Here is a 27,792-nt window from a genome sequence, read left to right as displayed (position 1 = left end):
TTAGCCATGAGAACACCTCTCGGAGTGTCAGTATTGCTGTGGGCAGGGAGCTGCTGCCCACAGGCAGCGTCACAGCAGCTTCAGCACGAAGGAGAAGGCATCTGCTCTGTGCCCGGGCATGGCAGGCTTGGCTCAGGAGGCTTTGAAACGGCAAAGACAATCTCACGTATACACTGAAATTTAGGTGCTTTGCAGGGCAGGTCTGCTGTGCAGGCTGGAACCTTAGTTTGCCATGGAGCTGAAATGTGTTGGGTTTCTGCTGTCTGTTACTGTTCTTTTTAAAAAGCATTGGACTGTTTTTTTGCCTGTGACGGGGCATCACTTAGAAGAAACTGTATTAACTTAGCAAAAGTGGTAGAGACAAGTCCTGAAGAGGGTTTACCAGCACAGCACTACGCTCCTTCGTGGTTGGTTCTGGTTTTAATGGAAGCTGTCTGTTCAAACTGCCTCCCGACCACCTTGCAGCTGTCTCACTTGAGCCTGTCTACCTTCTTGAGCCTGGGGCTGATCCTGCCTTCCCATCTTCACCTCCTTTGTCTACAGACAGCCGCCGGGTGAGCCCTGCTGCTCCTTGCTCTGCTCCTGAGCGAGGAGGTTCCTTAAGGCCAGCTGCTGCCTGACCTGGTCGCATGTGGAGTTGACGAGGCCCTGCAGAAGCACGTTCCCTCTGGCCCTGGCTGCACCTCGCCTGGGGCAGGCACCACTGACACGAAGGAGGAGAGTTTGAGGCGGGTGGCTGCTGTTAGACCGGTGTTTAGAGCCGTAGTCAGATCTCCATAACCCAGGAGGTGACTCGGGAGCCTGGCGAGGGTCAGGGAGTTGCAGGGACCGTCCCTGTCCCTGCTGGGCTGAGAGGCTCGGCCAGGGTGCTCGAGAGCAAGCTGTGATACCTGCCGAGGGGACCTGACTGCAGCCTGCATGTCTGGGATGGAAAACCCCTTTCTGGGGAAAGTTTAAGCAAGTGAGTAGTTTAAAACCTCTCTAGGGTCATTTGCATTTCCCGTTTCCTGTCTTATTAGCGATTAAGTACTGACAAAACGAGCAAGAAAGAATAACTGCGTTGAAATGGAAGCATTAAAAAAGCTGACCCCTTGGGAATGTTCATGGCACCAAGGTTAGCAGTGAAGCAAGGCCGCCTGTAACCTACCTCGGTACGTGTCAGGGGTTCCCCAAAGTGTCGTCCGTGCACTTGAATCCTGCTGGAAGATGGTTAGGCTTACTGTGCTATCTCTGCTCCTGCACCTACATTTGTGTTGCTCCAGTGCCTGGCAGAACAAGGCTGCTGTGTCTTTAAAGCCTTCTCAGGGCTTTGCGGAGGCAGTTCCATTGAAGTATTTGAATGAGAGCAGGAGGGGGGTGTGCATGTGGCTATTGGCAGAGCTCTCTGTGACATCCCTCTGAACAGCTGGGCTCTGCTTTGCTTCAGAGCTGCTTGTCAGAGCAATTAGCTTGCTGTAGCAGCAGCAAAGATTGCTAGCATTTCATTCAGGGGTGAGAGCTGGCGGGGTCTTCTAAGAAGCAAAATTACCTTGGCAAAATTCCTCTCAAACGGGTTGTGGCAATGAAGTCTCCATCGAGATTAGGAAACAGATGACCTGCTGAGAGTACAGAACCACCAGGGTGAGTTTATTTTTGGAATTAAGTCTCCAATTATTTTGGGCTTGAGAAAGATTGACCAGAGACTTTTCTTTTCCTCTCCCCTCACCCCCACCGTGCAAAATACAGCATAGGTATAAATGCAAGCAAGTGGTTCAGGGATGGGGACCTGACATCATTCATCTCTGGTAAGTGACTGCATTTCTGCTGCTTGATGGGGTTAATTTAAAAAGATGCCATACTAAAATGAATATGTGGCTCTCTGAGCCATTCATGGCTTGCTAACATACGCTGAGCTTTCTCCTTCCTCTTTTTGTGATGCTGAGAAGGCACCTCCAGGAGATGGGGGAATCCCCGATAAGCACACTGTACTCTTCCATGTCATTAAGGAGTTCCCCGTGACAGTCTCATGGGTACTCCCTGAGTCTTAGCTTGGTGGTTATGCAGCTTGCTCCTGGGTAGTTTCTGGTCATTTTACAAAGACAAAATATTCCCTGCTGTTCTGCCAGGTTATATTTTAGAGGCTTTACTTGTTTGAAGCTGGCTAGTTGATAACAAAAGTGGACTACTTGTTAATTGGCTATGTGCCACGTGAAATTCTTAGCTCAGTTCATGCAATTTAGTGTTCTGTGGGACTACGTATGCTGTATTTGTATTCACGAGTAGATATTAACCCCGTCTTTTATTTGAAAACGTCTCAGTAAATTGCATTTGGCTTTAGTGGAATCAGGAATTTGGATTCCCTTTACCTCCTTCTCACACATGCTCATCATCCACTCTTGCTTAAGAAACAAAAGACTAGAAATAATGTGTCCTTTGATATTTAGCGCTAGGAACTGGTTTTCTTGGTTGTGGTGTATTAGCCAGTTACAGTACTGCAAGATCTTTATTTTGGTGCATTGGACCTGTTTCGTTTCCCTTCATCTCTTGGAAATGCTTTTTTTTTTTTTTTTTTAAATTGGAAGCATCACCTGTAGCTTGAGGACCTGCAAGCAGCAGCAGCACCTGAGTTCCTTTTGCTGAAGGCTTGGGCTGTAGGTAAGTGGGAAGGTGAATACCTCACCTGCCCTTCGGACTCCTGCTTCGCTGTCAAGTCCAGCTCTCACAGCTGGCAGCCAAAACATGGTGTTGACTTGTAACATCCCTCCCCCCCCTTGACTGATGATCACATCAATTTGGATCTTGCATGGGAAGCAGCCACAGAGTCTATTTGCTCTGTACCTGTTGGCTGTTTAGTGTCTCAGATGCCTCAGGATCCTCTACCTGCATGCTAATAAGCAGGAGCATCAGCCTTGAAAACAGAAAGGAGAGGGAGGGAAACCCCTCTTCTCCCAAGGAGGTTTGCCAGGAGCTGGAATGATTTAGGTCTGGTTGTAAAGCTCAAGGATCTGCTTTGCCAGTCCAGGTCAGCTCGAGGATGGCAAGCTGGACTGGGGAATACCTTGCTCTCAGCCAGCTTCCTAATGTTTAGGCTCCTGCTTCTGATTGGCACGGGCAAGGCACGTGAGGAGTGTGCAGGCGAGAGGGTAAGGGGTTTATTTCTCATGTCACACATCTCTCCTGAGCCTGGGTGCCACCTCCCGCAGCTGCACGCGTTGCCTGCCTGATGTGATAGCTCACCGCGAGCGTGTTTGCTTGGCAGGAATTCCATTTGGGGCTCTCCAAAAGATTTGTGACGTGTGGCAGCGGGAACTGAGCCAGAGTCCTGCTTCTGAGCCCCGGCAGGGTTAACAGAAATCCCTGTTCTCTGCTGTCCTGTTGCATCTTGACGCTGTAGAAAGTAGGTGGATAATTCCTTGCTAGCTTTTCAGGAAACCCCTGTGGTGGACAGCCCTCATTAATTGTTGCTGGGAAACTGCTTTGACGTCATGGGAGCAGTTCCCTGGTCTTCGGATGAATACAGGAATAGCTCGTGATGGGGAAGGGAAGACTGGTGTGAAATGGAGAAGGGAACTCTCTGACAGGGGATTCTCGTCTCAGATTTCTTTTCTTTTTCTCACCATCCTGCCTAGGGACCCTCGGTGAGCCCACAAACATTTCCAGCACTGTAAATGTACATTTGGATTGAATTTGATCCCTGCCTTCTCAAGAAATGTTTATACTGATGGTTTCTGTGATCCTTTCACTCTTTAACTATCGGCTGTTTTTTTCTCCCCCAGATTTTATAAACAAAGGGGTGAGAGGGTTCTCACGTGGCTTCACTGCAGCTCCCAAAATAAACTGAAAAGGAAAAGAAGAACAGCATCACTGTTTTCTTTTTTTGTTGTTTTTGTTTGTTTGTTTCTTTTTTAAACATTAAATAAACAGTATTTCCTTGGACTAACAGAGGGGAGAGCAGAAAGACTGAAGATGGCTGCTATTGCTGTCAACTTTGGGCTAAGACAACTTTTAAGCCTCTGAGACTGTTTAAACCCCCCACTTTCTTCAGTATCATTTGAACTCATTTCTTTGCAAACTCTCCCAAGGTTTGTGCAGTAGGTTCCTTTCTCCTCTGTCCAACCTGTCGTGGGACGATGCCCCCTAGGGATATGGGCATCGAAGAACTGCAGCAGGAATTCTCTGCGTCACCTTTTCCACACCTGCAAATTGGGCATAAGCAAATTTTACCCATTGAGTTCAAGTGCTTAAGAAATGTTTGCACCCCGATGTGCTGTAGAGCAGCCAGGAATGTACCAGTTTGGCGATGGAGTCCGACGTTTCCATCTAGGGCTCTTGAGGGTCTGAAAACTTGTCTCGATTGCCTGGTTGCATCTTCACGAGATCCTTCCCCAACACCACCATTTTCTTGCTTTAAAAAGGAAACGTGCATCAAAATTTGAGCAGTAAGCACAGTCAGGGTAGGGGGAGGATTTTGGAGGGATCTGGGGATCTTTACAGCCTCTGGCTTCAGCTCTGAACTGAATTATCTTCCCCAGGATGTCTCCAGAGTGCGTGAATCCATTGATTGCCATCTTTGTGTCATCAGCTTTTTACAGCAGAAATTAGATGGGAGCTCTGATCTTGTGTAGCGTATAGGCTGCTTTGGGAGTGAAAAGAAAGGGCCTGAATATTGCAGGTAATCGAGCTGGATTCTCTGAACGCATCCCTCAGCTCTATGTTGGAGTTACCCGTCAAGCGCGAGACAACTCTTCCTGCTGCTCCTGCACCCCAGCAGCAGTTTTTGTGTATGGGGGGAGCCGGGAAGGGGAATCCTTCCCTTGTTTTGCTGCTTTTCTTTGTCTGTGAGCCCCCTCATCCCTCTGCTGACTGGGTGGGGCAGTAGGCATTGCCACCTTCGTGTTCCTGGCAAACGAAGAGAATCTGTTAATGAACCGATATTTCTCCCCTCCGTGTTGGTTCATGTGGCCTGGGTGTTTCCAAGCCTTGTGCCTGGTGTGGCCGGACACGCTGGGTCCCTCTCCTCCCCTCCTGAAGGAGCTCGAAGCTGCAAGTGGTAGTTACTTCTTCTTTGCCACTGAAACGCAGCCTTCTGCTGCGGGAGCCAGCAATTCCAGTTGCACGCAGCCAAGTGTGGCCATTCGGGATGTGAAGCAAAGACCTGTCTTGAGTGAGAACATCTGGAATCTGCAGGGGGAAGAAGCAGATTGTTCTGCTTTTAATTATTCTTTCCTGAGACAAGCGCAAAGTGTTCTACAGTGAGTTTTTCGTTCCACAAGGAGCCGGATCTGAATGTGGCAGGTGCCAGATTAAAAACCGCAGAATCCCCTGTGGAGCGTGGGGAGGCATTGGGTAGGTGGCTGGGCTTATTCGTGTTTCAGAACACAGTTCAATAGCATCTTCTGTTTCCTTCCCTCACGGGGAGGAGAGAACATCTCTTCCGCTCCCAGAAGGACTCTGCCTTCCTTCCGTCTGCTGCCTGCCCAGGGCACTGTGGTGCTCCCCTTAAATGATCCGATGAACTTTCATTGTCAGCCCCTGGTGCTGTTCTTCCTGTGGAGATTGTGAGATGAAAAGCAGCTGGGCCTTCAGTCAAAGTGGCTTTTTTTCCCCTAATTGTTGGTAGCAGCAGAACTTGTGTGGTGGAGCCCTCTTCCTGCCTGGAGCTCAGCTGCATGGCAGGCACTTGCCTCTGCTGTGCGCTGCCTTCGCTGCTGCCGGCCTGTCTCGTGCTTTCACTTAAGTGGTGGGTTTTGTTCAATCTTTTGCTGAACTACTCCTTTTCAGTGAAAACTGCTCCATTGCATCTAGGAAGGAAGCGTTTCAGTAGCAGCTCCTGAGTGCGGTGGGGTAGGTGTCCGCCCTGCCCAGGGCGGCGCAGTCCCAAAGGCTGCGGCACTCAGCACCTCTTGTTCTGGCACATCTGATGCGTGCGTATCGCAGGAAGAGTATTTTGGCAGCCCTGCCAACAGCTGTGTCACACACTCAGAGGACAGGAATAGCAGCCTGACACCTGTCCTGATGTTAGTGTTTGCATTGATCGAGGGAGGTAACAAGCTAACTTTATTTTCTTGGAGCTGTCTGGTGGTCTGAATTATTCTGCATAACGCAATCCATGCATGGACCACGTACCTGGGAAGCGCTGCCCTGGTGGTAACAGTTCCCCGGGCACCTGTGGAGGCTGGTGAGCGGCCCTTCAAAGGCCTTAGAAGTGACGTGGGGCTTGAGCAGACTCTAGCCTCTTCCCAGGGCTCTGGTCCATGGGACAGCCTCGACCGCCGCAGACCTGCAGAGGTGCGGGCGCGGGTCCCCACGGGACAGTTCTCCTGCCACCAGAACAGCCAGGAGGGCCCACGGTGCATTAAGCTGCTGCAGGCGTTTGCTCAGCAGACAAGTTTTCTCCCCTTCTGGGGATGAAGGCCACTCAGCTGGCATCTTCTAACCCACCCTGGAGTTATTTGGGACATGCAGATATCCTGCAGAATAACCTAGAGGTTATAGGTTATAACCCTAGAGGGTTTTGTCTCACCTGCATTTCCTGCCTCCTGGTTCACACGAGGCTATTTCCCCCCCCGCCTACTTTCCACCTCAAGTCCAAACCTTCCATCTGCATCACAGTTTCACCTTTCTGATGTAATGTGGGGGTGGAGATTAAGACTTAAAGCGGTGACTAAGCACAGGGAGCCTGTGCGCTGTGCAGCCAAATACAGCTGGCCCTCCTGCATTTCAGTGTGTGCGTCTCGCTTTGTTTTAGGGGGAGCTGTAAGGGCGTGAAGACTGAAGCCCCTCGCCGCAGCTAGAGGAGAGAGCTCTGGAGGGGCTGCCCGTCGGCTGAGACGGTCGCAGCTTCTGCTTGTTCCCGGTTAAGGCTTCGGGACCTTCTCCCGAAGCAAGTCTCCTCCTCGCCAGAGCCATTCCCTGTGGGAGGAGGGGGGGGGGGTGAAAGCCCCCTCACCATTTTGCTTTTGAACTGAGGCTCCAGCTTCTTGGGGGGCTGCTGGGCATCCCCATTCAGCAAAAAAAAAAAAAAAAAAAAGAAAAAGCTGGGGGCTTTCGTTTGGCCGAGCAGCCCCGGCAGGTGATGTTTCAGCAGCTGCACAGCCTTCGGGGGTCCTGCTAGCAAAGCCTATTTTTTTTTTTTTCCCCTAACAGCCTCTTGCTGCAGCCGGGAGCGCACTTCGATGCCACGGGAACTTCCCCGGCTGCCGTGCCCGGGGAAGCAGGAGGACGGAGGCCTCCCTGCAGAGGCTGGGTGCGGAGCGAGGCCGGGCTGGGGGCAGCTGGGGAGGATTCAACGCCTTCAAGGCGCAGCCCCCTCCTACGGCAGCCGCTGCGCTGGGGGGGTCCCAATTCACCCCCAGGCCTGGCTGGTTGCTCTTGGTGACAACGCTGGTTGCCACGGAGCCGCGCTTCTCATTGGGGGACCTGGAAGCCAATGAGCAAACCCATCGGGGAAGCATCCTCGTTTGAGCATCCTCAGTTAACCTTGCGGGAGGTTCTCGGTGCTGTTCGGGGCTCGCCAGCAGCCTCGTGTGGGTGCTGGAAGAGGGTCCTTGCTCCCCCCTTCCCCCAAGTTCGCTGCCTTCGGTTTCCAGCAGCACCAGCACCCCGGCTAGCCCTTCCTGCCCAGCCTGTCCTGCCCAGCTCCCGGGGCTGAGAATGCCTTGGGTCGTCCATCGGCGCTGGTGGGGACTGTCCTGCCCACCAGTGAGTCACCAGCCTCAGGGTGTTTATTTCTGAGTCCTCAGAGCGCTTCAGCTCTGCTTAGCATTGCGATTGGATCTGGTTTGTTTCTAAGCGTGCTGCCTTCGTGTTTAGAACCAGCGCGAGGACGCGGAGAGCCGAGCCTCTGGGGGCTGCGTCGGGGTTTCTTGCTGGCAGCGAGAAACCTTCCTTCCCCAGCGTGGGAGCTCCGTGTTGCATTCGTGGGGCACGTGGAGATGGCTTGGGCTGGGCCTGTCCCCTAAGATTGCGCTCTGCCCTATGGAGTGCTTCTTGGAATGAGCCTCAGAAAACAAAGATGAGCCCCCCCCAGGGAAGAGGTGGGGGGATATGAGTCAAGCCTCTCATCTTTGAAGCACGTGGCGAAGCCTGTAAGCATGCAGGCTTGACCCTGGGGCTGTGGGTTGGGCAGGAACTGAGAGAGCGGGGCTCACTCATGCTTATTTTCCTTTTTTCCAAGACCAGAGGTAGCTTAACCCTCTCGTGGGGCGGGAGAAGCTCCCTTGGGTGCCTCTGTCCTGCAGCGCCGGACTGCAGTCAAGCAGCCGTATGCCGCCTTTACGCCCTCATTTAGCTCGCAGCAGCGTCTGCGCTCAGAAAAGCAAGGCCAGGAAGAGGGTTAGCTAGCTGTAGGCTTCCTGCCCTTCCCAGCTCTGCTTCTGGACCCATTCCACCATAAATGCAGAAGTCTCTTGCTTTCATTCCTGCCTAACCAGGGCCAGCTGCTGCTTGCGTTGTCACGGCTTGGCAGCTGCAGCCCGCACGTAGCCAGGAGGCAGTGGAGGTAGAGTTCAACGTTCCCCTTTCGGGGTGGAGGTGAGGATGGAAATCCCTCGTGGCTGCCCTCGGGCTGGCCTTGGCACGCAGTGCTCGCCACCGCGACTCACCTGCCGGCTCTGCCAGCCGCCAGACCCCAAGCAAAACCTGGCGGCAGCTCGCTCGCCTTCTGTGGCTCTGTTGGTCTCTGCTCTGACCCAGATTTTGTGGCTTCCCTGATGCTGCATCTACGTAATCTTTTCATCTCCCTGGCGAAGCTCGGCTCTGTCCCGCCCACCCCACCAAGCCCTCTGAACTTCCCCTTCCCCTGCAAGCTGCTGTCTGTCGCTGCAGCTCGTGTCTGCCGCCCCCTCGCTGCGTCCCACGGCTGTCCTGGGGGAGCAGGGCTGATTCATTCACACAGAAAGGAAACCTCTTCTTGCAGGCATTGCAATTGAGAAGCACTAGCAGCACGCAACACCTCTTCCTTGAATTTTTGGAGCACTGCTGTCAGGGACAGAAGGTTTCTTGGGAGGGGGCAGCGTACAAATATCTATTCAGTGTCTCTGAGTCTTCTTTTGGGGTGAGGAAAACTGATGATTTTTTTCCCTTGTGATGCTGAAGTTGCATTGCAGTATGACGAGAAAAGATCCTGTTGCCCTTCATGAATTCTGAGCACCTTCTGAGGTGCCCGATGTGGGGGTAGAAATTACGGAATCACAGAATTGTAGGGATTGGAAGGGACCTCAAGAGATCACCAGGTCCAACCCCCCTGCCAAAGCAGGTTCCCTAGAGCAGGTTGCCCCTGTAGGCCTCCAGATGGGTCTTGAATATCTCCAGAGAAGGAGACCCCACAACCTCCCTGGGCAGCCTGTTCCAGCACTCCGTCACCCTCACCATGAAGAAGTTCTTTCGCGTGTTGGCGCGGAACTTCCTGTGCTCCATTTTGTGGCCATTGCCCCTTGTCCTGTCCCCACAACCCACTGAAAAGAGGTTGGCCAAATCCCTCTGTCTCCCACGCTTCACATGTTTATAAACATTGATAACATCCCCTCTCAGTCTTCTTTTCTCCAGGCTGAACAGACCCAGGTCCCTCAGCCTTTCCTCACAGGGGAGATGCTCTAGGCCCTGTATCATCTTTGTTGCCCTCTGCTGGACTCTTTCCAGGAGATCCCTGTCTTTTTTGTGCCGGGGAGCCCAGAACCGGACACAGTACTCCAGGTGAGGCCTGACCAGGGCAGAGTAGAGGGGGAGGATCACCTCCCTTGACCTGCTGGCCATGCTCCTTCCAATGCACGCCAGGATCTCATTGGTCCTCTTGGCCACCAGGGCACACTGCTGGCTCATGGTCAACCTGTTGTCTACCAGGACCCCCAGGTCCTTCTCCTCAGAGCTCCTCTCCAGCAGGTCATCCCCCAGCCTGTACTGATACGTCTGGTTGTTCCTTCCCAGGTGCAGGACTCTACACTTGCTCTTATTAAACCTCATTTGGTTACTTCCTTGCCCAGCTCTCCAGCCTGTCCAGGTCTCACTGAATGGCAGCACAGCCTTCTGGTGTGTCGGCCACTCCCCCCAGCTTTGTAGCATCGGCGTACTTGCTGAGGGTGGACACTATTCCCTCAAGGTTGTCGATGAAGATGTTGAACAAGACCGGACCCAGCACCGACCCCTGGGGAACACCACTTGTCACAGGTCTCCAGCCGGACTCTGCATTGCCGATCACCACCCTCTGAGCTCAGCCAGTCAGCCAGTTCTTAACCCACCTTACTGTCCACTCGTCTATCCTACACTTTCTCAGCTTTGCTAGCAGCATCCACTGCTCTCCCCCCAGTCTACCCAGCTGGTGATGCCATCATAGAAGGCAACGAGGTTGGTCGAGCACGATTTCCCCTTGGTGAGTCCATGCTGACTACTCATAACCTTCTTCTCTTCCAATTGCTTGGAGATGGCATCCAGAGCAAGCTGTTCCATCACCTTTCCAGGGACAGAGGTGAGACTGACTGGCCTGTAGTTTCCCGGATCCTCCTTCTTGCCCTTTTTGAAGACTGGAGTGACATTGGCTATCCTCCAGTCTTCAGACACCTCTCCTGTTCTCCAAGACCATTCAAAGATGATAGCGGTTCAGCGATCACCTCCACCAGCTCCCTCAGCACACGTGGATGCATCCCATCGGGACCCATGGATTTGTGTGCGTTGATCCCACTCAGATGCTTTTGAACCACTCCCTCAAACAGAGGGGAGCTCTCCATTTCCCAGCCTCTTTCTCCTCCCTCCAGGGTCCAGGAATCCTGGGGGGCAGTCTTTGAAGCCAAGACCGAAGCAAAGAAGGCATTCAGTATCTCCACCTTCTCAGCATCCCCCATTACCTGGACACCCCCCTCGTTCAGCAAGGGACCCACATTATCCCTAGTCTTCCTTTTACTGTTTACATACTTAAAAAAAAATCTTCGTATTATCCTTTATCTCTTTTGCAAGCTTCATCTCCAGCTGGGCTTTAGCCTTCCTCGTTGCGTCCCTGCAGGCCCTGACAACATTCCTATACTCCTCCCAAGAGGACAGGCCCTTTTTCTACATTTCATAGACCTTCCTCTTCCTTCTGATCTTGTCTATGAGCTCCTTGTTCATCCACGCAGGTCTCCTGCCCCCCTTCCCCAATTTCCTGCTCTTAGGGATGCACCGATCCTGAGCTTGGAAGAAGAGCTGTTTAAATGTAGCCCAGCTCTCACAAGCACCCTTGCCTTCTAGCAATCTAGCCCATGAGATACCCCCAAGTAGGTCCCGGAAGAGGTCGAAGTTGGGTCTCCGAAAGTCCAGGGTAGCAATCCTACTTTTTGCCCTGCACGGGGAGGCTGACGTGCCCGTCAAGCAAGCGCTCCTTTTCCTCTTCTGCCCCAGTTTCTGTCAGAGGCATGGCAGCAGAGAGCGGTGCCCTCAGGCGGGGGCTCCCCGTCCTCACGCTCTGCTTGCTGCAGATGCTGGCGGTTTCTCCTGGCCATGCTCGGGGCGAAGAGCAGACCCTCGCAGCTAGAGGAGGACGGAGTAACTCCAGAGGGAAGCCCCTTCCTGCAGGGTTGCTCCAGGGGCGTCTGCCAACGGGATCGGCGGTGGTGCCATACCCTGTGCCGTGGGGCCGTGCCAGGAAGGGGCAGGGAGCAACAAATGATCCGTGCAGCACAAGAACCTGCAGCGGGCAGCTTTCACCCGGCAGGCTGAGGGGCTGCCACCCTCCCCACAGCCCCACAAGGGACCTGGCATTTGGGGTCCCGCCTATGCTTAGAAACCAGCAGCAGCCAGAAGGGCTGTTTGCAGAACACTCCTGCCGGGCTAACATCAGCAGCCGGTCGCTACGCTTTTCTGCACCAGCCATGGGTGGCTGCTGGTTTCTGTCAGGAGGCTTCAGCTTGAGTTGGGCACTTCAGGCAGCGATGCGACACGGGGCTGAAGCAGCCTGGCTCAGCGCCGCAGCGGGCCCGGGAGTCTTGCCCAGTTATTTTTGCTTACACGTGTCGCACAGGTGAAGAGGGAGCTTTCCGGCCCCTGGTGTCCTCAGCACTTTCAGATGTTCGGCATAGAAAGTTGCTTGTGGAGTTAACGGCGTGCTTTTCGTCAACTTTCTGCTCTGAAATGGATGCATGTGAATAATGGCTGGGATCTTCCAACGATTATTTCTAGGCTAGTGAGAAATAGCTCATTTTATTACAGGGTGGGGATGTGTCCCCTTGCCGTAATCGTGCCCGTGGTATCCCCAGTCAGCCTCCTGCAGGTAGGTGTCTGCCTTGAAATGCCCGATCCCTGTACATAAAGCAGACAGTGCAACCTCATCAGCTTCAGCCCTGCGCCATTCCTTGCTTTCCCTGCACCCTTTTCCATCCATCTTTTGGGGTCACCAGGGTTTCTTCCCACACACCCTGAAGGTGCTGCCGACTCATCACAGCCTTGGGTTAAGTAACTTTTTCCTTTCCCCGTTCTCCCACCTGCGACTCTGAGCTGACAGCGATGAGTCTTACTGCTGGAGCAACGATGAGCCTTTAGCTCATCATAAGCCTGACATCGGCGATAGTAGGTGTGAAAGAAGGCTCAGGCGCCTGCGGCTTCCTCCATTTCTCAGTGTCCTGTCGCATCTTCTCACTTAGATCGAGCACGGGATCCAGGGCCGAGGATTCCCAGGTGCTCTCGCCGGACGATGCTGTGGTTTCTGCCATGCGGGTTTGCCTGTGACGTGTGGCGGTGTCATCCATGACGGCATCTGCCCCGGATGCCTAAAGGGGTTGGTTTCCAATCCCCCTAGGAATCCGTGAGCTCAAAGCAGTCACTTGCATTCCAGCTTTCAGTGGCTGGAACTGGAAATTATTCCAGTAGCTGCACTAAAAGTAAAACATGTTTTATGTTCAGCATTCCCACAAATTAAAAGGCAGTGAGGTTGAATTAGTTAATGAATATTAGCAGTTCCCGTGTGGAGCCAAGAGTTAATAAATCTTTGTGAAATCTGAGGCTCTTTCAGCCTTGTTCTGCCAAAGCAATTAATAAAACAAGTTGATAAACATCAGCTGTGTTCTCCAGCGCCCAGGCCTTTTGTTTGAGCCTCTCTGAAATTTAGGCTTCTACTTTCCTTTCTGGAGTCCTGTGTCAGGGGGCCTGCCTTCTACTTTCCCTTTCCCAGCCCCTTCATCTGTCACCCCACGGGCGCTGGGCCCTGCGCTGTCACCGTCTCCGCAAGCGTGGTTCTCGGTGCTGGAGCTGATGTGAGGAGCGGGTGTGTGTCGTGTCCGTTCCTCCTGATAACGCTGCCATCAGGCAGGAGCACCCGCCTTGTCTGCTTCTGCTCACTCCTTGCAGGGGCTGGCTGTGCTCCTGCTAATCAAAGGGATGCAATTAACCATAACTTCGTTAGGAAGCATTATGTTTTCCTCTTAACGTTGGCTCCCACTTTGCCTGAAGTAGCTAACCACAGGCAGTTAGAAGACATCAGGTGTCACTTTGTTTCCCAGGAAGAACCAGAGTTATCTCTTCGGTACAAGGCTGTTTTCTCACTGAAGATGCGACTAATTGCAAGACGGACTGGGCTGGGATTTGGAAAAAAGAATGCCGATTTGTTGTTGTTGTTGTTTGTCCTGGGACAGAGCACCCGTCCTCCCATTGCTTGAGTTTATTTCACCTTCTGGATTCCCTGCTTCTGCGTGTTCGTTAGCAGGAGCTCTACCCTTAGCCTCTCCCTCACATCAAAGAACTTAAAGGGCAGGGTAGGGACCTCTGCGTATCTCAGGGTCTTTGTTCAGCCCTGCTGATGTCTTCAGAGTCCTGGGAAAAATAGTGGAGCTCCTGCAAGGTCTCCTTGAAGCAGGGGCTGCCTCCCAGGGGATGAATGGGGGGGCTGTCATTAGGATGCTCGGTTTGAAGTACACCAGATGAGTTACAAGAAAGTTACAACCTGTATGTGCAAGAGTTAGCGCTATAATGGAAACCTCTCCACCGCCTGACCCCCTTCTACCCGTTCTGTCACCTCTTCTGGCAGGTGCCCACTGCTACGTTGTAGGGCTCTGAAGATGTCAAATAGCAACACAACACAGGAGTCTCTGGAAATAATGAAGGAGTCCGAAAAAAAAGTGGTCGAGGAATCTGTGAACAAAACGAAATGTGTATCCAGGTCACTGAGCAAGGAGGAGGTGGAGAAGGATGGGGAGGAGATCAGCGTGCGTCAGGAATCTCAGGTAAGCATGCAGACCGGGGGCGATCTCCTCTGACAGCTTGCAGAGCTGTGACCCCTTTAGTGGCAAACACAAGCCAGTTTCTACCCCTTCTGAACGGGGCCTGAGCCTCTACTACCGTGTCCCAAGGTGATACCACGCTGTACAGACGGTGTATTTCACAGGCTGCTCTCTTTGACTGAATCCATTCTGCTTTGGATGGAATAATTTAAATGTTCTTGGAGCCAGAGAGAAAATGAGACTGGTCTGCTCCTGAGGGCACTGTACTCAGTCCCCAGACTCCAGCCCCTTGTCTAAAACCTCCTTTCTTTGACCTAAAGATGATTTAATGACTTAATGTGAAGTGGAGGCATCCCAGTGAGAGCTCAGTTTCAGGAATGCTGCTTGGCCATTGCTTTGCTGCTGCTAAAAAATGCCCAAATAGGAAATGAATGTTTTGGGGTTTCATTTCAGCAAGGAAAAAAAAAAAAAAAACAGAAACTGTGCAAGCATTCTTTGGAGAGTGCTGGCACTCTTCCCTGCTGCTTTGCTGTCCTGTCACATGTTCTTTCAGCTTAGTCAGCTTAGTGTGGAGCTTGAAGAAATGCTCACTCTCCCCAACCTGCTGAATGCTTCTGCATTTAAAGCTGGTGGCTGCTGCCAGGTTTGGTCAGCCACTGTTTGGACAGGCACCAGTGAGGCTCAGAAAGAGCCTGACTTTGGTCGCTTTGTGATAGTGGGGAAAGGTTCCTTAGAAGGCAGCGGTAACCAATTACTCAGTCTGAATCAGAGCAGCAGCATCTCCATCATGATCCAGCATGCTAAAGTCTCCTTCCCGTCTCAGGACTGGTAGAAGACTCCTAATTTTTCCACTTAGAATTGCGTCGTGCACCTTCACACATGTGTCCTGTGATCATTCTGTTGTGCCAGTTCTTCCAGAAACAGATCCACTTGGGGCTGAGCCACCTGAAGTTTCTTAAGCAGGTTTTGCTCACCTGGGGGCTGACAGGACAGCTCAGCTCTCCAGGTCTTCCCGTTTGCACAACCTGCCACTGCTGCCGGATAGAGATGTTCTTCAGAGTCATTTTACATGCTCAATGTTGTGCTGCCTCAAACAACAAATACCTTTTCTGTATGCATTCAGATTAAGCTTCTTGCCTTCTCTATTCTTTCTCTACAGAGGCGGACATCAAGTCATGGACATGCCAGAAAAAGAGCCAAGGTATGGGATATGCTGCCATCCCTTTCTTGCTCTGTCCATTCTGAGCCAAGCCATGATCCCAGCCCTAAAACAGTTCTCTCAAGTCTTCTCAGTCTTCATAATCAACACACAGCACATGATGGTTCAGGACGGTGCCTTTGCACCCACCGGAGCATGAGTGCTCCTCTTTAACACACACTTACCCATGGAGGAACTGTTTGCTGCTCCTAATGACCACACCAGTGCCCTCCTCAGACTCTGAAATGCCAGAAAGGAAATCCGGAGATTTCATCGGAGGGACAGGGCAGCACACTTGCCTGTTACACCCTCTTGTTGAGAAAAGAGTTAAAGTGTAACTGCCTGGTTTCACCTAGAGCCCCGTTTCTTCAGGGAATACTGCATTTGCTCTTACAGTGATGCCACATGCAAGTTAGCATCTGAAATTTTTGCTAGTAACAAGCACCAGGACACCATTGTTGTAGAATGTTTTTTAAGGCAAAATCTGGGGGTAAAATGCAGCCATTGGGTTCTTTATATTCTTTAGCTTTCCTAGTATTAACCCCAGTTTTTATTTGCAAAATTTGAATTCAATAATAACTACTGAGCCAGGTTATCAAAAGTGGCCATGAATTTTCCAGAACTGGCAATTATAAAACATAGCATAATTCAGCCATCCATCTAGTCCAGCTAGGATTCATCTAGAGCAACCTCCAAGTCAAAACAGGGTCAGCTATGAGGTTGTTCAGGGCTTGATTTTAAAACTGTGATTGGGAGGGTGAAGGTCTCTCTTCTTCCTCTTTCTCCTTTTTTTTTTCCCCTCTTTCCCAAAATTCAAACCCAAATGAAGACATGTTATGCATTGAGGCATGGGAGAGAGGGGAGACCAGTTAAATTTGTAGTAATGGTTATGTCTGGTTTTAATTAAGGTAATGTATGAAAGCAATGTGCTGCTTTTATGACCTACAGGGTGTGCAGAAAAAGTATTCTAGTGGTTCTGTTTGGTCTTAGAAGCCAGGACTCTGTGCAGCACACAAACACGCTGCGATTCCAGTTCCTGCCTCTTCCATGCATAAGGCAGAATGTGTCTGTGCACCTCAGGCCTTTCCCCATATTGCCGATCCTGCCTGGGTTTCCGTGTGACTGAACGATAATGTTTTTTCCCGTTTGTCACCCAAGTGAGTCAACTTGCCAACAGTCCAGAAAGTGCAGGTTTAATTTTAATCATTTTCTCAAAACACTACTATATTACCCAAAATAACCGAAGGCATCAGGTCAGACAGGCAAGATGTAAATGGGATGACAGCCTTGTAATTAAGAACAGTAACAAATCTCACTTCGCATCTTAGAAAAGGAGATAGTTGGTTTCAGCTGTATCTTTTCTGAATGGTTTTGATTCTTATCCGGCAAGGAGGGGAGAAGCTGGGATTGCTCTGGCTGAAGAGGCCAACGAATGCATGAATTAAGGCTTTCCCACCTAAAAGTTGCTCGGTTCAAATCCTAATCACAGACCGAAGGAACAAAATAGCTGGTTCACTCTAGGGCTCCAAGCACGTGCATGTTCCTGTTCGTTGCAAGGACCTGGTTTAGTACTCCTCCATTTCAGCAGTTTAATCAACACTGACTGCAGGAGTGGCTTTGTAATGCAGCAGCATGAACTTTTAAGTGTGCTGTCTGACTTAGATGTCTTAACTGTACTCTTTCTTTTCCTTTTCCAGTCTAATTCAAAGCTTAAGCTGGTCAGAAGTTTGGCTGTATGTGAAGAATCATCTAGCCCATTTGTAGATGGCCTGCTGGAGTCCCAGGTAGGCCTAAAATCAGGCAAACTGGATTGTAGAAGCCCAGAAAATCCCCTTCATGCTGGAGGCGATGTCTTACACTGGACTTGTACCTCTGAGAGCCAAGAAGTTCCCACAAGTTCCCAGGTTTTGAAGGAAGCGGTCGTGCTCATGAGCACTGCTTGTATGCATAGTCACAATCCTTCTCTTACAAGGAATCACTTGTAATGGTGCAAGACCTAACTCACCTCGGGTACTCCTGAGCCCAAAGTGTAATAGAGTTTTATCAGCCTCGAGCAGGGAAGCACGTGACTTAGATCCTGAGCTGATCCAGGCAAGGCAGGTTTTCAGCAGTGGGAAATGCTGTTGAGTCCCATCAGATCCTGCTGAAAGCTTCTCGTTGGGAGGAGGATGGGGAGAGAGAGACTGCTTTGTCTGCTCTCAGAACTGGGCTAATTATGAAATATCTTGGATCTGCTACCTGAAACTCCTGCCTTTCCCTGATGCCTTTCTCAGCTGCCAACATCTCTAACCATGGCAGTGATTCCAGGGAGGGTCCAAGTGACTCAGACCAGCCTGGTTTGTTTTGTTCCAGGACATCATTCAGTTGCACGTTAGCTGCCCCTCTGACAAGGAAGAGGAAAAGTCCACGAAAGATGGGGCTGAGAAAGAAGAAAAAGACAAGAATAAAGACAAGGCACCAAGGAAGATGCTGTCTCGAGGTCAGGTGCTTTTATGGACAGAGCGAGTCTGGTCTTACCCGCTTTGGGGATTCTGCTGGCTGGGGGTACAGTCGCTGGAAGCAGAGGGGTTATCTCTGCTAATGACTGTACAGGAACGTGTCATCTTTATCACATCCTTTCTGGAGCAAAGCGTGGTGAGGGAGGGCGAGGGTTTCTCTAGATTGTCATGTGCCCCAACAGACTTGCAGGCTTCCTGTGCCTTTAGAGTGATCTGGTGGCTTTTTAGATGTGCAGGTGCAAAACTAGGAAGAGCCACTGCATAGGCTCCTGGTTTCAGTTTAGTTTTGATTTTCTGAAAACCTGCCACCGGTGCCAAGATGTGAGGTTGCAAGGAGGTGAGCTAAGTTTGTGCCGTATGATCCTGCATGTTTGATTTTGGGGCACAGAAATGGCTAAAAGATGCACATTTGATCTGGTGAGCAAATTGCACCTTAAATCCTTGCACAGAGAGCGTGTCTGCACTGGTGCAGATACTGTTACTGTTTTACTGTTTTTTTCTGCAGTTACTTCTAAAATTAAAAAGGGTGTGAGGAAAGGGTAAGAACCGAGCCAGCGGGGCTCTCCAGTTAAGTAGCTTGCAGAATCAAAGGTGCGGAAGTTGTGTATTTCTACAAAAGCACAGTACATTACACTTGCAGGGGCCTCCTGTAATTGTCTGGACTATCCTGAATGTGCTCTGAGTGGTTGGAATGTGCTCTGAACAGGCTTCAGGGGCATGGTTTCCCTTCGTGAACTGTGTTCTCCGTCTCTTTGGCATCCTCCTAATGGGGTCTTGTGCTCGTAGTGCCCTGTACATAGCTTTCTGGTCCTCCTGCTGCCCACAGAGGCAAGGAATGCAGTCCCCATTTCTCAGATCAAGAGACTTGACCTCAAGGTTGCGTTCAGAGTCTGTGCTAGAAGCTGGACTTTAGCCAAGGTGATGCAGGTCCCAACCCAATCAGTGCGGTAACAGGATGGGCCTTTCTTCCTCACTGCCTGCTGTGAATGGTCAGTGCTGGTAATGAGGCTGAATTTCCTGCAGCAGCCGTGTGGGGACATCATCCTCGTGCATGTAGTGAGTCATTGCTGAGACATGTACCTCTTCCCTTCAACCTATTCTTCTACTGCAGTGTTTTGTTAATTTGTTCTGCTGCTATTGTTGTTTCAGATTCCAGCCAGGAATACACAGACTCCACTGGAATAGATTTACATGAATTTTTAGTAAATACACTGAAAAAAAACCCGAGGTAGGTCCCTAGTCAGTAAAAGAACTTGCTGATGGAATGAAGGGAGGGAGTACCTGGTGACCAATGCTTCTCTGATTGACCCTAAACTCATGGTGTTTGTGGGTATGTCTGCATGTATCTTGGGAGGAGAGGGAAGCAGCGACTATGGAAAGTACTTGAAAGTGTGTTTTACTTTTTGGAATTCAGAGAGTCGTGCCGGAGCAGTGTGGAAACAAAAAACACAACTGCAACTTCATGTACTGCAGTCAATCAAAATCTGCCCATATATTATGGAGACAGAGAAAGAGGAAGAGGAATTTGTTTGAATGCAATCAGGAAGTAATCTGAATTGCCTTAAAACCCTTTACAAAAATGACTGCCAAATATTAGCCTCCAAAGGAACTGCTCCCATGTCAGTAATAAACATCATCAAGCTGAACGCTGGCATAAGAGTAGCAAAGCTGGAGTCTCTACCACTGGAGCTTCCAGCAGAGCAGGGATTCGGTATTACCAAAAGCCAAGCACAAAAAATTATTAGCAAAACAAGAACTTTAAACTGGAAAAAAAATCTGGCAATTAATTTACTATGTAGGCAAAAATACAGAGCTTTTTAGTTCATTGCTGTGGAGGACGTGTGAAGCTCAGTTAATACTGTTGCTTGCTCCTGGCGGGTACCACGCAGAGGAAGCTGTGCTTCACTATCTCTAAAGGTGACTTTTTCCTTTTTTTTTGACAGGGATAGAATGATGCTGCTAAAGTTAGAACAGGAGATTCTGGAATTTATTAGTGATAACAAGTAAGTGATCTTCAAGTTTGTGTCAAGCAAAAGAGGTTTGTAACTTGCAGTTGAGGAGCTTGGTCACCTAGGAGAGAAGAGTCTGTCTTTTGGACACAGTGTTCTCTCAGACATCTTCCACCTCCCCTCGCCCATGAATGTGGAATAGAATAGAATCATGGAATCATCTAAGTTGCAAAAGATCTTTGAGATATCAAGTCCAACCATCAACCAGACCTGTCGAGTTCCATCACTAAATCATGTCCCTTAGTGCCCTATCCACACACCTCTTAAATGCCCCCAAGAATGAAGTCTCCACCACTTCCCTGGGCAGCCCATTCCAATGCTTGACGACCCTCTCCATGAAGAAATTCTTCTTAATAGCCAATCTGAACCTTCCCTGGTGCAACTCAAGACTGTTTCCTCGCATCCTATCACTTGTCACCTGAGAAAAGAGACCGATACCCTCCTCACTGCAACCTCCTTTCAGGTGGTTGTAGAGAGCAATAGGGTCTTCCCTCAGCCTCCTCTTCTCCAGACTAAACACCTTCAGTTCCCTCAGTCAGTCCTTGTAAGTCTTATTTTCTAGTCCCTTCACCAGCTTCATTGTTGTTCTCTGCACATACTTGAGTAACTCAATATTTTTCTTTTGCTGAGGGGCCCAAAACTGAACATAATATTCAAGCTACAATAGAATAGGTGTCTGCAGGAGGGCTTGCAGAATTCTTTGTCTAATAGGATCAGAAAAGTCACTGTACATACTAATCCTGGCTCCCGTTTCTGCTTAGAAATAAGCATGTGCATTTCTGCAAAAGTTGGTCTGGTTTCAGAAATGGCCTGTTCAGCTTGAGACCTTGAATCAGCCCAGTTCTGTCTGGCAGAGAGCTGTAAGCCCACGTTGATGCTCAGTGTAAGAAGCAGTGCTTGAGTGCCGTCTGCTTCAAATGGGTGGCGCGATCTGATCTGGGATCTGCTCAAGGCCTCTGTGGCCTCTCCTTTCCCTCTCTGTTTTGGTGTCTGATTATCATTGTCTGTTTCAAAACCTTGTAAATTGTACTGCTTTCTTCCCTGTTCTCAGCAATCAGTTTAAGAAGTTCCCTCAGATGACCTCGTACCACAGGATGCTGCTGCACCGGGTAGCTGCCTACTTCGGCATGGACCATAACGTTGACCAAACCGGGAAGGCGGTCATTATCAACAAGACGAGTAACACACGCATGTAAGGGGGAGGGAGAGAGGACAAGTGGGCTAGCACTCCTTGCCCTTGCCCTTGCCCTTCCATTCGCTACAAGAGCCCTGGCATGGTCCGGAGCAGAATGAATTTTGCACCACATTTAATGCCTCCATAAGAAGGGCTTGTTCCTTCTCTGGAAGGGCCCAAAGAATCCTTCACTTCCAGTCCCCAGTGTATGTATCTGCAAGCCCTTTCCAGCTCTCTTTAGTTCTCAGAGAAGGGTTAGGGGCTCTCATTGCTGTTAGACAGAGGAGATTTAACACAACAAATCTGTTCCCCGCTCCCTACAAGGCAGTGGTTTTATGGAGACAGTTCTACACCCATTTTCACCCTTCTAATAACAGCTGGTTCTTCCTGCAGCCCTGAGCAGAGGTTCTCTGAGCACATCAAAGATGAGAAGAATGCAGAGTTCCCGCAGAGGTTTATCCTAAAACGAGATGATACCAGCATGGACCGAGATGATAATCAGGTAAGGGATGGCAATGAGTTACCTGCACACTGTGTGAAAGTCAGATTAGACTTTTCTAAGATGAGGATGACTGTAAACTCGTCTTGGGTGTCCTGCAGAAACCTTTGATAGAAGCTTCTCTACCCAAACAGCAGCAGAACGCTACCCAAACAGCAGCATCTAGATATATTCTGAAAACTTGACAAAATACTGTGAAAAAACGGGAAGAATTTGTGGGAGTTCTATGTGGGGTACCTTTCTATATCCTGAATATTGACTGGTGGCTGGGCCAGACTTTAAGGTGAAACCTTTTGCTAAGGTTTCCTTGGAAAGGTCCCAGAGCTGAGCATTGCGAAGTGTCTTTCCCATCCCTCACTGGGGCTTGCAGCAAGTCAAGCTGTGAAGTCATCAGGACCTCGCAGTGCTGCTGGAAGGAAACCATCAGCAAAGTGAAACGCTGTAGTTTTTGCGCTCAGCAGCACTGCCAGTCCTCTGCATCAGGAGGGAGGTTGTTGTGATACAGGAGGTGGAATGCACTGAGTCTTCCAGGACGTTCATCCCTAGACATAGGTGTCCAGGAGGTATGTTCAAAGGCAAGGGCTGTGTCACTGCATCCAGGCATCATGCACGTACTCCACAATCCACATCCACTTACGCTGCTATGTAGAAGTATCAGCAGCTGACTACACCCTCTGCTCCCATTGGCAACTGCTGACCCACTGAGCTGTGTTTGTCCCTTCAGATCAGACTCCCCTTGCAGGATGGGAGAAGGAGCAAATCTATAGAAGAGCGAGAGGAAGAGTATCAGCGGGTCAGGGAGCGGATATTTGCACGAGAGGTAAGCTTGGATGACTCACTTGCCAGGTACCTTCCTGGAACTTTATAGCAGAACGTGTCCTTGAATATTCTAAAAGGTCAGATCTCGGCGTTGCCTTTTCTACAAATTTCACCCTGTTCCTGGTACCTACCAGTGAATTCCAGCTCCTAACGAAGATACCTAGGACATTGAGAAAGAGGAGCCACACCTGCACTCCCCAGTCTGCTCCTTCCCTAAATTGCCTGTTTCACCTGGCAGTAGAAGTGTGGGGACTGACAGAGGAAGCAGGTTTGCTCCTTGCTGTCCAGCAAGATTATAAGCTAAAGCAGTGGCATTTCTGGAATGACTAACAAGTCAATCAATGAACCTGACAGGAGCAGCAGCCTTCTATCCCAGCTTCTCTCCAGTACTGCTGCTTTGACCTCTTGAGCAAGCAGTGCTCGCCCTAGAGTGTCTGGCAGGGCTCTGTGCCTTTACAGGATAATATAGAGAGCATGCTGAATTTTCTTCTTACAAAACGTCCAGCTTGGTTATTGTTTGCTTGAGAACTCTGGTCCCTATGTCGAATTCCTCTAAGGCAGAGCTGTGTTCCTCACTCACATCTGGCTCAGAGAAGCTGCTGTGCTCCACCTGCTATGCTGAGTGCTGTCTGCCAGCTGGAGGCAGCTCTCTGTGCTGTGCCAAGTGGCAAATGCATGGACTTGGGACAATTCCAAGTACTGATCTGCTGTGGGTCAAGTTTAAAGTCCAGCTCCTTGCCTGCTGCTCTGAGTTTCTGGAGGATGATGCTTTCCTTTGTCCTAAAGGGAATTGCCATGTGCCTGGCCAAGGAGGATGTTCAGGCAGCCACTGTGCTGAGTCCCTACTCAAGTCATCAGGCTTCAGTTATACTCTCTAGCCGATTGTAGTCACAGAGTTGTCTTGCAGATAGACTCAAAGCCATCCAGACATGCTAGTAAGCAGCTCTGCCTATAGTCCCGGAGCAGAGCAGGTGCTGTCCCATATTGACACGACACTGGGTGGTTATATACCTACCTTTTCTCCGTGTTCATGGGCTGAGCCAGTGTTTTGCATCTGACTTGCACAGGCAGGGCTGGCTGTCACAAGGGGGACTGGGCTGAGTCCTCTGACTGTTTTTCATGGCTCTGATAACTGCCTGAAAGTAAGAACCCTTGTATGTCTGGCCTGCCTTGATTGTTCCACTGACAAAGCACCAACACCAAGGCATCAACACTGCCTTTGAGCAATGAGGTAGAGATTTGAGGACTCAGATTTGGAAATTCCTGAGAGATCTCAGGGTCACAGATATTGGGAAAGGCTCCTAGCGGGCCTGGATGGAGAGCCAAATGGGATCTGGAGTGCAGAAGGCTCAGCAAGACTCCTGAGTGACCACGCAACTAGTGCACAACACCAGCTGTGTCTGAGTCCCATACTGTTAGTGCTTTGCTCCTCTTTGCTTTGAAATTGCCTGGGTTTGTTGCTTTCAAAGTTATTAAGTCTCCCTTTTCTTTCCTTCCCATCTCCATGTCTTTTCCGTGCTTCCAGACTGGCCAGAATGGATATCTCACTGACAGCAGGTTAGTACTATTTAGCAGACACCTTCTGTATCTCTGGCTTCCTCTATGGAGGACTGCCTGACTCTATAATGATGCTTTTCTCTGATGTTAACCGACAAAATCTCCAAAGAAGGCTTTTCTTCTAGTTCTCACAAACGGAGGCAGATTTTTAGGTATCTCTGTGTGATTTATTTTGTACATTGTCCTGCTGAGTAAGTTTGCCCCATGCATGGCTGCTTGTGAAGTTATCGAAGTTGTATTTTTTGCAACATCAATTTCCAAGTCCTTTTTTGCCAGTTGATCAATTAAAATGGAGCAGTGCACGGTGGGAATGGCAGGGAGGAAGGGGAAAGCCAGAGGATTTCAATAGTTTTCAAACCATTCTGCCTCTTGTTTCCCAGAGGGGTAGGAGAGCCCCTGCCCTTACAGTGGCAGGGTCAGCAACCAGATAGGGTGGAGTTGTCCCCAGTCCCCTGATCATAACAGCCGGATGACTTAATGGTGGCAGTGAAGCATCTCAGGCATCCATTTCAACCAGAGTATGCTGCAGAGGGCAATGGGAACATGTTTAAGCAGCATTTCCATATTAAGTAGTTTTTCTGTGGCTGAGAAGGCTGGAAGGATGGACTTAGCCTGAAGGGTCACCTTGCACAGCCCTCTGCCTGGCAGTGGAGGCTGTTGATGCTGCATGGATAAAGAATAGGATGAAAATGGAGAGACCCTTGTGCCCTCTGCCCTCTTGTCTAACAGTCAGAGCTCTGGAGATGAAGCATCTCCAAGAACAGGACAGGAGGATATAAGCAAGGAACAGCTTTGCTTCTCTCAACCTTCCTGTGGCTCCGGCTGCCTTTGGAGGAATGCTATAGTGGAAAATCAGGTGTCCTCAGCACAGTTACAGGGATGCTGTGCTGGAGCCTGCTGGTGGCAGTAGTGCTGAAGGCAGGACACAGTTTTCAGATCAGACATGGGGCTGTAGAAAAAGGCACGCAGCAAGTGGCAGGACGACAGTTGCTGATGTGATTGCAGCTGTAGGAGAAGCCAAGCTGCAGTCAGGGCTCTGCTAAGAGCTTTTCTGTCTGTTGTGCCCAGTCTCTACAGAGCTTGATTAACTTACTTTCTTTGTGGTTCCCCTGGTGGGGAGAGGGAGCCTGTGTGGGCCTCAGGCTCATTTTGAGATGACAGAGACAGACCACGCTCTGGAAGAGATTGGGGTTCCGTCAGTGGTGATGCTTGGAGCTGGTGTCTTGTCGAACTACAGACACCTCCCTCAAAGCCCAGCCTTCAGAGCAAATACAGCTGTCTCCTTCACTCGCTTGTAAGTCCTGTATTAACACTTCTGAACCACAGATCTGATTAAAGAGAGCTCTCTGCTGGTGGACACACTTGGAAACAGGCTGTAATAAGGCTGTTGGAAAGAAGTGGGTGAAGCTGCCAGAGCAGTGCTCTCAGAGAGCAAGGGTATGGTGGTGTGCCTAGGGTCTGAAGAGCATTCAGACATAGAAAAAGCAGAATCACTATGCAACTAGGTTAGCAGCAATCAGCTTGAGAGGGTTCTGGGTTTCAAAAGTCAGCCATGACATGCCCCTTCCCCCCCGAAACCTCTCTGAACATGCTCAGAAGCAGCCTTCAGGGTTTAGGTTGAAGAGAGTCCAAGCTCAACTGTGGTGCTTGTTAGGTCACCTGTGATTTGGGCTGTGAAGCTGCATAGTCCAATTCCTTCACCTGTTTAGTGGTATAACCATTGCACTAGTTGCTTTTCCAGGCCAGGTATTCTCTTTTGTTCTCACACGTTCCCAGCAGCCCAGGACATCACCTTAGAAGTTTCTTCCCAGCCTATCTTTTCCTTTCCACAGTCGCTTGGAGCTGCTGCCCGGCTCAGTGTGCAGCTTTACATGAGCGTCTCTTCCAGTGTTGCCTTCCTCACCATTCCTCCTCAGTGGAGGCTCAGGAACCCATGCATATATCCCTTAGCTGGGCTGGTAAACCAGGCTCACTGCTTGGGGTGCTTTGCTGATGCTCCATAAATCCTGTTCTGGCCAGACCTGGCTGGGAACTGAGGGGGCCTGATCCCTGGGAGCACAGCCCTGAGTACAGTGATATCCTGACATGTTCCAGCTGGGCAGGGAGCCTTACGAGGACTGGTGCAGAAAGAGGTCTTGCAAGATCATCCTTGTCTTGAGGCCTCTGTAAAGCTCTCTGTTCTGTGACAAGGAGGGCTTTAGCAAGGGATCATGCTCTGACCCTTGCTGGCATCTGTTCCAGGCTGGAGTCTGGTTAGGAAAAAGAGACAGCAGCCAGCTCTCAGCACACACCAAGGAAGATCAGCAGCATCTGAGTCCTCACGGTGCATGCCCAAGACAGCTGTGGCCCAGGCTGTTTGTTTGCTGCCAGATTTCTGTATGCGGTGCCCGTGTGCTGTCTCACAGAGCCAGCTGCTGGCTGGGGTCACCGCCCTGGCGTGAGAGCTAGGATGAAGCACCTGTGGGTCCTGCTTCTGCCCGTTTCTGCTGGAGGTGTTGTCTAACTCTGCTGGTCTCTGCAGGGGCAACCGGGACAGTTTGAACCGGGCCTCAGGCAGCCGCCAGAGCAGCACAGAGAGCGAGATAAAGTCGCTGGAGCCTCGGCCGTGGAGCAGCACAGACTCAGATGGTTCCATCCGCAACCTGCGACCGCCTGTCACCAAAGCCAGCAGCTTCAGTGGCATCTCCATCCTGACGCGGGGGGACAGCATCGGGAGTACCAAAGGCAGCACTGCCAGCAGAACATCCCGGGCAGGTACTGGATTGGTTCCCCTGTCTGCCTGCTGCCAAAGGGCACCTAGCAGACATGGGGTGGATGGATGGGGCTCGTGATGCTATTGTGGTCAGTGGCTGGTTAAAATGGGACATGGTTGGCATCATCTGAATGTGTTTGGTACCCAGGCAGGGATATGCCAATTGGCTTATCGTCTGCTTTTTCAATACTCACCATTAGATTACTTACTTCCCTTTAGCAGAGTTATCCAAGACAGAAGAAATTGTGCAGTCCCACGCCCTGGGACTCGAGCTACCAATCTTCTGTTATTTTCTCTCCCCTGCTGAGCTGCAAGTTATGTTCCCATTTCTTTCTCCTCCCCACGATCCCTCACAGCCCTAAGACTTACTCAGGATGAACCATCTGGCACTTTTCCTTGCTTTCCAGCAAAGGAGGTCCAGGGAATGGTGTTACCAATTAGCTTGTCTCATCAGACATACAGTCTATCTCATCGGGTAAAGGCTGTTTTCATTGGTATCTGCCTACAGTGTTCCCCCAAAATGTTTCACTGTGCTCCTGAGAGCAACATAACAGCAGGGTGCTGGGCCTGCAGCTCTCGAAGAGCTCTTGAATACAGCCCAAGGTTTCAGGAACACCAAAGGGAGTTAGGGTCAGAAGTCTCTTCGCCTGCTTCAGGTCAGTTCTTTTCCATCCAGATAGCACAAAGCATAGCCCGTGCGTGGAGAACGGTGTGGTGGGACTTCACCAGTAACCTGTAAGTGGCAACAGCTCCTTGAGAGGATGTGTGGTGCTCTTGGCAGGGCACCAGCCCACTGCCAGTGGTGAGCAGAGTCCTTTATTTACAACTGACTGCTTGTGAAGGAGGTCACTTGTGGCAGAGGCCTCACAGGTCTTTGCTCTCATTTGAATGATCTGGTGGTAAGCAAGGTAGCTGGTTACACTTGCTGTGCAACATCAGTGAGCAAAATCCAGTGCTGTCTCACTGTCTTCTTTCCTCCGTTCTCACTGGTAGGCAATGGGTCCCCAGATGCTTGAGAGCTGTCCAGCATTTTCTGGGGAGAGGGAGCAAATTGGTGCTTGTGGGTGATTAGACTGCTTCCTAAGAATCTGTCCAAATAAAGGGGTAGATCTAAAAGGCAGCCAGGCTGC

At 50.4% G+C, this 27,792-nt stretch overlaps 1 protein-coding gene across 3 annotated transcripts in view; it reads left to right on the top strand.

Annotated features, from left to right (window-relative positions):
• R3HDM2 (R3H domain containing 2) overlaps positions 1-27,792 on the top strand; it is a 57,019-nt gene that overhangs the window by 17,773 nt on the left and 11,454 nt on the right. For 2 of the 3 annotated variants that reach the window (XM_050715938.1, XM_035570261.2), the window contains 11 exons: positions 13,964-14,159; positions 15,316-15,357; positions 17,052-17,138; positions 17,707-17,833; positions 19,002-19,080; positions 19,796-19,855; positions 20,913-21,053; positions 21,429-21,537; positions 22,259-22,354; positions 23,879-23,910; positions 26,432-26,664. In XM_050715938.1, coding sequence (XP_050571895.1) covers positions 13,995-14,159; positions 15,316-15,357; positions 17,052-17,138; positions 17,707-17,833; positions 19,002-19,080; positions 19,796-19,855; positions 20,913-21,053; positions 21,429-21,537; positions 22,259-22,354; positions 23,879-23,910; positions 26,432-26,664 — 1,171 coding nt within the window. In that variant the 5' untranslated portion in view covers positions 13,964-13,994. Of the gene's footprint in view, positions 1-1,725; positions 1,785-2,561; positions 2,635-13,963; positions 14,160-15,315; positions 15,358-17,051; positions 17,139-17,706; positions 17,834-19,001; positions 19,081-19,795; positions 19,856-20,912; positions 21,054-21,428; positions 21,538-22,258; positions 22,355-23,878; positions 23,911-26,431; positions 26,665-27,792 lie in introns of all 3 variants that reach the window. The other variant, XM_050715937.1, reaches the window with a different exon arrangement.

Source organism: Cygnus atratus, chromosome 29 (genome assembly GCF_013377495.2).
Source record: "Cygnus atratus isolate AKBS03 ecotype Queensland, Australia chromosome 29, CAtr_DNAZoo_HiC_assembly, whole genome shotgun sequence".
Lineage (NCBI taxonomy): Eukaryota > Metazoa > Chordata > Aves > Anseriformes > Anatidae > Cygnus > Cygnus atratus.
Note: the sequence above shows the minus strand (reverse complement) of the source record. Positions and strands in the feature narration are given on the sequence as shown.